The sequence below is a fragment of the Arachis duranensis genome, chromosome 1, assembly GCF_000817695.3.
Source record: "Arachis duranensis cultivar V14167 chromosome 1, aradu.V14167.gnm2.J7QH, whole genome shotgun sequence".
NCBI classification, from domain to species: domain Eukaryota; kingdom Viridiplantae; phylum Streptophyta; class Magnoliopsida; order Fabales; family Fabaceae; genus Arachis; species Arachis duranensis.
Window position 1 is genome coordinate 18269785 of NC_029772.3, and position 11814 is coordinate 18281598.

Sequence of the window (11814 nt, forward strand, 5' to 3'; positions counted from 1 at the left end):
GTTGAGCCACATATTGCACAAAGACATTGGGGATTCCTATAGAGACAGCCACGACAGGTTAATCTTTCTTGGGTAGTTGAGTTCTACTCCAATTTCCACGTGCCAACCATGCAGTCTGTTTATGTCCAGCAGAAGTAAGTCCCCATTATAGAAGAGGCCATTCAGTGAGCCCTAGATCTTTCCCCTGCTCCAGAAGGATTGGATGCATTCCAAGAAGTCGCACTCAAGCGCCAGGCGTACAAATTTGACTGGGACGCTGTTCTCAGAGTTATCGCACAACTTGGCAGCAAATGGATCTTTGGATACCATCGTTCCCGTCCTAAGGGGATCTCGGCTTCCACACTCACCTTAGAGGCTCACATATGGGCACAAATTATGTCCCATTACGTCTTTTCGAGCACTCATGAGTCCTCCTTTACCGCAGACATGGCCGTTCTACTATGGTGCATCCTCACAGACCAGCCTCTAAATCTACCAAGACACATCCGGAATGCTATAGGACACGTGCAAATCGCGGGCAACCTTCCTTTCCCCGCCTTGGTCTCAAATCTTGTCTCAGCAGTCAGAGTCTCCTACAGAGCTGGGGACACCAAAGCCATACTTCCACGGGATGATCAGTACGTCCCTAATGGGAGATATCTCAGGCCACCACTTGCCACTACCAGCCAGTCCACAAAAGATGCTGCAGACATTCCACCATCTGCTAGTCAGCTGCTGCATGAAATACTGAAGAGGTTGGACCAACAAGACCAGAAAGCAAAGCTCCGAGAGCGCCGCAACCACCACCGATTCAAATACCTCAAAGAGCTACTCACAGGCAACCACAGACCTGACGAGGACCCAGTCACTCCGAACTCCACTTTCTTTACCAACACAGGGAGCCATGACAGTCCCGACTGTGGAGATACTGCCACCAGCCCACCCTTGTTCCTGACAGATGGCACCGAGGATGGTGCAAAGCCTTAAGTGTGGGGAGGTCGGTCAGTACCTAACTTCCAGAGGTAATTCTTTCCCCCTAACACCAACTTCTTTTTCTTTAGAATAGGATAGATTGCATATTAGTAGGTTAATTGCATGCATGTTCTACCTGATTGAAAAGACAATAAGTTTCTTTTAAGACCATATATTTTTCGAAAATTTCACTAATTTAGATCAAAACATTTATGTTAAATTTGTTTGAAGTTGAAATTGGAATAGGATTTTTGAGCTAAAAGAACACACAACCCATGAGACTTTGAGCCTAAATACATGGTTACACTATTTAACCATAAACATTTTTTTTCTCATGTGTTTACTTTTCTATGATTGTAATCTGAATTTTGTTTTATCCTATATGTCCAATGTTAATGTGTTATGTGCATGCATATGATTGAGGCCATTATTTGTTTAGCTCACATATCCCAAATAAGCCAACCCTTTTAATTACCTTTGTTAACCACTTTGAGCCATTTTAATCCCATTCGTTCTATATTTTACCACATTACTAGCCTTAAGCGGAAAACAATTGAAAATCCCAATTGAATCTTTGGTTAGCTTAAGATAGAATTTGTGTGTTAACCGAGTATGGAAAAATCATGGGAATAAAGGGTAATAAAAAATATGTCATAATAGAATAAAGGGAATTTGGGTACCTATTCATGTGAAACCATAAAAGAAAGATTACAAATCTATGTGCATTGATAAGCTATACAAAAAAAAATTTAAAATTTCTTTACTTTAGTGAATAAGGGGACAAAATCACCCCAATGATAAGTCAGAGTTTAATAATCAATGCACATGTGATATAAAATTAAAATAAAGGTTGATGCATGAGTATGTAATGTGAAAAGGAGATTTTGGGTAGCTAAGATGAGTGTTAAAATTATATAGAGTATATGTATGTTAGGTGAGAGTTTAGATTAATTAAAGATTCAATGTATAAGCTCACTTAGCCATATGTGTACCCTCACCTTACCTTAGCCCCATTACAATCATGAAAAGACCTCATGATGTTTGCATTGGCATTTTAAAATTGTTGATTGGTTAGGTGAAAAACAAAATTTTCGAAAGCATGATTAGAGAAGGATAGAGTGATTACCCCATATACTAAAGATGATTAGAGTGCACACGCACCAACAGTAAGGGTTCAATGCTCAGTCCTGTATTCCCTGCTTTCACGAGCTATCTTCTTACAAATTTATCTGCTTTTACAATATTAATTAAATTGGTGAAATCTGCCCCATGTTTTGTCTTAGAGAACTTATCTATTTTTAATCATGTAGACAAAATCATATAGTTGCATTCATATGTATATAGGTTGCATTGCATAAGTCTTACATGTTCTTATTCATTCACATTTATCTCCTTCAACTTACCATGAGGACATGCTAATGTTTAAGTGTGGGGAGGTTGATAAACCACTATTTTGTGATTCATATTGTGTTTAATTGTGTGGTTTTATCAGGTCTTCGCCCACTTATTCATATGATTTGCATGTATTTATAATTCCTTCCTAAAAATATTCTATGATTGATAACTTGCTTCCTAAAGACCTTTTAGTTGTATATTTTTATCTTCCTTTATACCATTCGATGTCGTGATCTATGTGTTAAGTGTTTCAGGCTTCATAGGGCAGGAATGACGTAAAGAATGAAGAGGAAGCATGCAAAAGTGGAAGGAATACAAGGAATTGAAAGTGCTTTGAAAGCAATTAAGAAACTTGAACCTGGTAAGTTATTATATTTCTATATTCAATTTATTTTGAAGGTTTTTTTAACTATTGAATGAGAATTGATGTTTGACTTTCATATCCTGGTAGGTGAATGGTGGAGGCTACACGGTGGGAGTGCTCCTAACTTGCAAAAAATGGCAATTCGTCTTCTTCATCAAACATCTTCATCATTCGGATGTGAGAGGAACTGGAGCTTCTTTGAACAAATCCATTCAAAGAGAAGGAACCGATTAAAGCATCAAAGGCTAAGTGACATTGTTTATGTGACTTATAATCTACGCCTTCAATCTAGAATGCATCGCAAGAAGAAGAATTATGATCCAATTGACATTCAAAGCATTGACACAGTAGATTTTTGGGTAATGTCAGATGAAGATAATCCTGAATTTACTAATGGAGACATTGAAGGTATTGAAAATTTAATTTACACAGATAATGCTATGCCTTCATATCCTAAAGGTGATTGAAATAGCAAAACTTGTTTCATTTACTAAAGATATCTGTTGTAAAGTTATAACTTTAATTTTTTTCTTGGTTTTCTATTTTATTTTATTAGATGGAGGAGATGTGGAAGTTGATGTGGATTTGCCTGATGCTGCTGATTCTTCAAATACAGCTTCTTTTGGTGGTACTTTTGATAATGGTGGCTTTGGATTACCTGTTTATGATGGAGATATTGGAACACTTAATGATAATTATAATTTTTGATGAATTGCACCTTTGATTAGTTGAAAACTTTCTAGTAATTGTTTCTTTTGAATGTAGAACATTATGGGTTTGTCATTATGTGCGTTTTTTTTTGTTTAGTTATAAACTTTGATGTTTGAAGTTGTTTGTGAACCTCTAATATTAAGTTATGGATAATTTATTATGTGAAATTTTAAATTTTATTAAGTTAGAAATTATTGAATTTATATATTTAAAATTATTTTTAGGTTTTTTAATAATTTTATTTAATATTTAATAACACCGGTTGAATTCCGATTGAACTCCAGTCGAACCAGTAAATCATTGAACCAGTGATCTCACTGGTTTATTGATCGGTCTGGTTCTCACAACCTTGGCTACAACTGATTCTAAAATAATGTAGATCCAGAATCAGCTTAAGAAGCTCTATGTGTTTTTTTTTTTCTAAATTAAGAGTGAGAGTCGAATCTAAAACCTCTAGGTGAAAATAAAAAACTATGTCATTTAAGTTATAACTCATTGGCTTAATGAGCTCTATGTTTACTCTCACATCATTTTAATTTTGTATTTCGACAATATAAGTGTAAGGCAAGGGTAGTTATTAGTTTGGTAAATTAGTTATAGCAAAATTAGTTATATTATTTTGTATTATTCATGTTCTACATAATACAACAATCACTTTAATTCAATTCATTCAACCAAATTGAATTAATTTTAGTGGTTAGCTCATTAATCTGTTTAAATAAATGTCAAAAATTTGAATCTTACCTTATGTATGCAACAATTCAGTAATTAACAGTAAATTTTTTAAATAAAATTTTGATTCGCAACAGATTAATTCTTAACCTGAATTAAAAAAATCATAAAAAAAACAATTCATTCTCTTTCAACTCTTCTCTTCATCATCTATTAACTATAATATAATCCCTGTCCATGTCTATGAACCTTGTTAACATCAAATAATGGGCGAAAGAAGAAAGATTATGTTTTTATTCTAATGGAAATGCCAATGAGGCATTAAATGTAAGTAGAAATTAATATTCTGAACATATTTGGAGACATACCTAACTCTTACACATGTTCAAAGATGTTTTATTTAAAGTGTTTTGGAAGAGAATCTATTGTCCATCTGGTGGCAGACAGGTACTAGATCACTAACTTCTTGTTGGCTAGTAAGTATCTGAATCACTGAATGAATTATGTGTGGGAAAATACTAAATATGATCGAGGAGAAAAAATAAACACAAAAAGAATTTAATTAATTTCCTCCATCTGCATTGATTTAAAATATTATTTATCTTGGTTAGCTAGCATCCCCGTCCTCACTAATTAAGGTTTTGAACTCTTGGAATGTGATTAATTAATTATTTGGTTTGGTGGTAGAGTAGGTAAGTACTATGAAAGTATGAATGTACGTTGCTCCAAGATAAAAAAATTAAATACATTGGAATATCAAAATTTTTATGGTGTTTAAATTTAATAGTTATTTAAATTTATTTTTAAAGTTGTATTTTAAAATTTATAATAATTTTTAAGATATTTTTTATCATCAAAAAGTTAAACTTGATTGATTTCTGTCACACCGACAAATCTCCACTCCAAAACGACGTCGTTATATATATATTCAGACCCCTCAACTCTCTTTCATATTCATAAGTCACAGTCACAACACAGCAGAGCTTTTCTCAATTTCTTTGTCTTCACTTCTCATCAGTTACCGTCTCAGCGTCACGCCTCTCGTTCCCTCTCCGGCGTAACCTAATCTCTCACACTCACAGTATTCGAACACAGTAAAGGCAGAATTCAAAGTCTCAATTTTTTCTATTGTCGCCTCTCGCCGACTTTCATCTTGTTGCTGCGGCGCTCACCAGCCTCTTTATGTCACCGCGTCGTCTCGTTTCTCACCATTACTGCTTGTTGTCATCACTGTTTGCCGTCTACACTCTTCTCTTGTCTCTTTTCTATCTCCTTCTGCCTTCCTTTTTTTTCTTTGGCCTGATTCTCTCCCTTTGCATACGGTGGCCAAGATGAATTTTAAATTTTGTTAGGTATTCAATTATTATTGTCTAATGTTTTGAGTAATGGTTGCTGCTGATCCTATTTTAATGTAGCTGCAACGGTTGATTTGTTGTTATTGTTGTTTTATTCTGTAATTGATGTTGATTTTTTTCTAATTGTTGTTTTTTTTTATTATTGCTATTTAGGTTGATGATACTTGCAAATTAGATTGATTGATCTTTTCTAATTATTGCTGATTTTTTTATATTTTGTGATTGCTATAATCTTAAAACAACAATTTTTGATCTTTTCTTATAATGTTGTTACTGATTATTGGATTTGGAGGAGTGAAAGTAGTGAATGGAGTTGAACAAGAAAAAGAGAGTAAGAAAGAGAATTTGGGTGAAGATAATTTGGTGTAGGATTTTTACCCTAATAATATTATAATAGGGACCAAATCGAGTTAAAATTTTGTATGTACCACGAAATATAGCCGTTATATGTTATCCATCATGGCATCTTCCAGTATACATCATCATTCATTTTGCGAATATTCGGTGGAATATACTTTAAGGACAATGTTGTTAAGTTCAAGGATAAATTTGGGATAATTTTAAGTTCAGGGACGAGTTAGAGACTCGATTGCAAGTTTAAATACTACTTTGAGATTTAACTCTAAAAATGCATAGTTGTGATCGAAATTGGTTATTTAATGGGTTTAGTTAACATGTGTCCTAACGGAATATGATAAAACTATAATTAATGGAATATTTTAAATATTTTCTTTTAATAAATATAAAATAAATGTATTAAAATTTTAAATTTTTCTATTTTCAATAAAAAAAATTTAAATTTATAATTTTAACATATATTCTAAGGATACAAGATAGCTAAATTCTTATTTAATTAATTTTTTTTTGTAGGATCCGTATTAAAGTTCATCTTATTAATCACGATATTTTTTAAATTTATTATCATTTAAAGATTTGTTATTAACTAATAGATTATTGCATACATAAATTATGATAAATTCGTGTTCTGGATATTTATTTAAGTAGATGAATGAATTACTTAACAAATTCAAGTTGGTCAGAGAGTTTTCTTTCTTCATATTATATAAAATTAATTTCTTGAAAAAATGATTTATTTGAAAAGAGTGAAGATATATATCTTGTTAATTAAAAAATTGATTATAAATTTATAATTAAAGAAAGATAAATTCTATAGTATTTAGAATTTAATATTTAATTTTTATTTAATTTATTTTTTATGATAAATTTTGAATATTAAGTAATTACTTATTTTTATGTTTTTTAAATTTAATATTAATTTTAAATTTTTTAATAAGTGCAACAAACATTTTTAGATATCATTACAATCACCTTAAAGAAAGGATAAAGATAACGATTATACTATTTATTTTTTTTCACTTTTAACTTTCAACACTTGCATATATGGATGTCCACCATCATAATCCATGAAAGGACGAGGTGAGTTTCATTTCAAGACTTTATTAGTGGTAAGGAATGTGTGTGACAATTGGATCAAACAAAATATCTCAGTCCTATCACTCATATGCATAGAATGGTTTCAGGCGCCAGGGTTAAAAAAAGTAATAAAAAAGAATGAATTCTATCCAACCTTTTCAATATTAAAAAGTAAATGATCTCTTATTACACATGGCGAGTTAAATCTTAATTTGGCCCTTAAAATTGAGTTTAATACTAAAAATGATCTTTATAATTTTATTGGTCTTAATTAGAATCCCTAAATTTATAATTGTGGCTTTGTCTGGTCTCTACAATCATCTCCATCACAGAATGCTGATCTGACACAATTACATAACATAATGGACACTACTTAAATGACAATGCATTGATTTTGCGCCTAAACCCTTTGGAAACCACGTCGTTTTAGTTTTTTGAGTTAAAACTCTTTTTCTTTCAACTACGACATCATAAGTTGTAAAATATCAAGAAAATTCTTACCCTACGTGGTTTCCAAAGGGTTTGGAGGTGAAATCAATACGTCGTCATTCAAGTAGTATCCACCATGTCATGTAATTGCGTTAGATCAACATTCCACTGACGGAGATAATCGTAGAGACAAGCTAGACCCACAATTGTAAATTTGAGGGTTCTAATTGAAGCCAACAAAATTATAGAAGTCATTTTGAACATCAAACCAAATTTTAGGGACAAATTAAAATTTAACTCACATGTCACACTATAATGAACTTTAATCTTTTATCTAATTTAAATTTTAATAACCTATGGTATAATTTTTGATAACTTACCCGGAGAACATTCCACACAAGAACATCATCTACAGAGTTAGTAGTCGCATCAAAACTCTTTGAATTAATCACATAAAGTAATAATTTAAATTAAAAACACCTCACATTATATACATCATCACACACAGCGACATATTAGATTTTTATTTATGTTTCTTTTCCCGAGTCATATTCAGATTGAGATTGAATACTTGATGAAAAAGCCAAGGTGCTTGTTTCTTCAAACTCTCTTGTCTCAAACGCTCTTCATCAACAGCATCAAAATTTTGCCTAATAACAACTCCATTATTATTATGGAACCTTGTCTTGTTGTTGACATCACTTGACCCAGTTGAAGAAGAAGACAAGCTATGCCCTGAATCCCAAGTTATTGGTGTCACAATAACTTTCTTGATTATCTTGCGGTTGTTGTTGTTGTAATAACTTGAGGGCCCTAGTGTTAACTCAATCTCACTCTCTTCTATGAAATCTAAAATCCCATTATTATTATTATTATTATTATTATTATTATTATTATTATTATTATTTTCTGATTCTGCAATATGTTCCTCTAGCACAGGTGGTTGTTGTTGTTGTTGTTGATCAAGATTGAATGGAAACATTAGTTGTGGCTTTTCTTGACTTGTACCCTTTTGATGATGTATATGGCCATTTGAAGTTATATTACTAATGGTGTTGTGGAAGTACCATCCTCCTTCACTTACTTCAATGTTCTTCATTAGTATCTTTTGAATTCTATATAAACGGTGAAGTTCATATACCTGTGTAGAATAAACATAAATTTTAAGTCTTTGGAGTTTGTAAAAGTATTTTAGAGTAAATGTCATTTTTCATCCCAATTATTTATTTAAAAGACAAAATACTCTTTATAATTTAAAAAAAATAGATTATCATTTGTATCCATGAAAGATATAAATGCTGACAAATATATCCATATAAAAAATAAAACTACAATTGTATCTACGGAAGATAGTTTTCGTGTGCCAAGAATAACCTAACGGACCAATTGTGTAACCAACGTCCAGGTACTCTTGACACACAGAAGCCATCTTCTGTAGTTATAACTGTAGTTTTATTTTTTATATGAGTACATTTGTCAACATCTGTATATTTTATAAATACAAATGATAATTTATTCAATTTAAAAATTTATAATCGTCAATCTTTAATTATCTAAATAACGAAATGAAATAATCCTAAACTTGATGAGCTGATGTGTCAGAAAAATTTAAATCACTAATAAAAATTACTTAGATTATTTACTTAAATGATTAGAGATTGATTAATAATTTTTTTTAAGAAATGGTCAAAGACCAAAAAATACATTTATTTAGAGAATATTTTGTGTTCACAATTTTAATATGTTTGAAATTGAGAAAAATATAAAAAAATGCAAACAACTAAAATAGTAAAATTGCATTTAGAATGAAAGAGAGGATGAGACAAAGATAATAATGAAGGAAAATATTTCTAAGATTCATATTGGAGTGTTATTGATATCCAGATACTCCTCCAATGTCATGCTTCAAATTCGAAAGAATTCTTTGCCTAAGATACAAGACTACTGCTATATATTCTCGTTCTTCAATCAAGTTGTTTAATTACAATGCAGATTGAAACAAGAGAAAGAGAAGTACCTGTTCTCTGAAAGTTTGTTCATGTTTGAGCATGGCCATCTTCATGTATTCCTTGTCGCATGACCTCACAACTTTCTCCATTATTTCTTACCAATTTTAAGCGAGCTTTGATTTTTCAGTTAACTACTATTTGATTTGTTGGAAATTTGTGTTCACATGTGCATCTTCATGGTACCCCTCTCCAAACCTTCATTCGCAAATTAAAGTTACCTATATGAGATGATAAATCGTAAATAATGTAACTTATCAAATTGAAAGAGGTATTTATGTAGAAAAAAGAATATAGCTAAGGAATAAGGATGATGGAGTGCCCTTAAATCACTTAATACAAAATCATGACATCAATTTCCTTTTAACATAATTTGTCCGTTGGTTCCCTTGGCTGACTCTCACTCCAAAGATTTGGACCACAAATCCACAATTGAAATTGTACTAAAGAGAGGGGAAAAAATATCTTCCGACACCTTTATGTGTTGAATTTTCCTACCATAATAATAACCTCTCATATGATGTCATTATTCAACTTATCCTTACAATTATTGAAATATTTTAAATGCATAATCAAGGCAACATTTTTTTCCTCTTCTTTTCACATTCCCAGTTTTAGAGAAAGCATGTTTGAAGCAATATCATTAGAGTTAGGGCCATAAGAAATCCATATACTCTTTTCTTTTTTTCTTTTTTATTTCTTTGCCTTTAAAAAAAAAGTGTACTTTGTTTTCTCTCATTTATGGTATCTCTGCTACTATATTATAATTAAGAATAAACCACTAGAATTATTCTCAGTTTTTGAAAACGCTAATAAAAGTATCTTTTATTTTTTAATTTTATAATATTAAATATATATTTTCAAAATGTATCCAATTATGAAGCATGGCTAAGTGATCCAACTCACATTGGACCTAGTGCCCAAGTGGTTTGGCCAATAGTGGGCCAAGAAATATTAAATGGTGATGTTGGCGGGGTTTCTGAGGAATACAAATAACCTCCGGTTTTTTCCAGATTTGGCGAGCATCTGGAATAACTAGTGAATTACAACTTTATTGCACCGCAATTGGTGCATTAGTATTTGCAGCCTTAATGCTTTTTGCTGGTTGGTTTCATTATCACAAAGCTGCTCCAAAATTGGCTTGGTTCCAAGATGTTAGAGATTGTATTTTGATCTATTTTTTACAATCATGATAAAAAAAGACCTTTTTATCCTTATAATTTGGTAATTTTATGCCAAATAAATGATTTTTTACAATTTATTTTTGTTAATGACAAAAAATACTTTAAAAAATAAAAAAATTCTAGAAATAAAATTTTGATACAATTTTTATATGTATTTTTTAAATAGGTATTCAAGTATTCTTACAAAATTATGTTAAATACATAAACGCTTTGCTGAATACAAAAAACAGAAATACTTTTGTCAATATATATTAAAAAATTAAAGACAATTTTAGTAATTTACTCCATAATCAATGTTTCCTTTGTTAAACTATCTCAAGACAATTTTCTCTATTCACTCCACATCTTTAAAGGAATGAAAGTGATTTATGCAATGCTTTTAAGCGGCAAATTAAAGGTTCTAAGCAATTACCAAACATGATCCCCAACCATATTCCACATGTATGTGAAAAAGACTCTCAAGAAACTTTATTTGGGGTACCATATTTCATTTGTTTTGCAGTCTTATTATTATAAAATTATCACATCATACATGACATAAATTCCAAACATTATCAATCTTTTTCATATTCAACTTCCTCCCCTACCAAAATAAAAAGATTAAAAAAAAACGGAAATTCAAGAAAGAAACGATGAAGAACACAAAGGCAAACTCAAACCAAAAGAAAGGGTGTGGGTATTTTCTACTTTTAGTAGTTTTGTTAAAAAGATAAACTCATAAAAAGTATGCTTTTAGAAGTTTTTCCTTCATAAACTTTTAGAAACAAAATTTCCAAAATAAAAACAAAAAACCAAACACGTCATTAATTTTAATAATAATATAATTGCCTTGTTAGAACTATGCTCTTAATAGATATGAATCCACTAAATTTCAACAATAAATTAAAGTTGAAAGAAACAAAGAATGAATAATTCATAGCTTCTAACCTCATCAAATAATTGAGTGAGCCAAGAAGGTACTCCACACTTTTTCTCTCTTGAGCAAGAAAACAACAAAGCAATGTAATAGTAACTCACTAGCTCTCTCTGAAAAGGGAATGAAAAAGCCAATATAAGAATCAAGAAGCTCCTCCTTTCAGCAACAGAAACCTTTGTTTCTTTTATTCCACTTACAAATCACTCTGCTCTAACATTGTATATCTCTTCTTGGGGAATTAAACAGAAACAGAACTACACTCTGTTTGTGGAAATAAGGTGTGGTGCTATATTGCATGAGGGAAGTTTAGATTAGATTAGATTAAATCAGATCAGAGGCATGCCAAATTAATTAATAGATAAATATGTGTACATGCATTATTTGCATATATATATAT

General features: G+C 31.1%; 1 protein-coding gene across 4 annotated transcripts in view; it reads right to left on the reverse strand.

The window, feature by feature from the left end:
• Positions 1 to 7747: 7747 nt before the first annotated feature.
• Positions 7748 to 11814, reverse strand: part of LOC107481861 (uncharacterized) — a 7024-nt gene continuing 2957 nt past the window's right edge. Inside the window, exons 1-3 of one of the 4 annotated variants that reach the window (XM_021138590.2) lie at positions 11429 to 11686; positions 9329 to 9515; positions 7748 to 8452 (exon numbers count right to left, since the gene is read on the reverse strand). In XM_021138590.2, coding sequence (XP_020994249.1) covers positions 7835 to 8452; positions 9329 to 9409 — 699 coding nt within the window. In that variant the 5' untranslated portion in view covers positions 9410 to 9515; positions 11429 to 11686 and the 3' untranslated portion in view covers positions 7748 to 7834. Of the gene's footprint in view, positions 8453 to 9328; positions 9603 to 11428; positions 11687 to 11814 lie in introns of those variants that run through there. The other 3 variants (XM_016102215.3, XM_052253301.1, XM_016102206.3) reach the window with 3 other exon arrangements.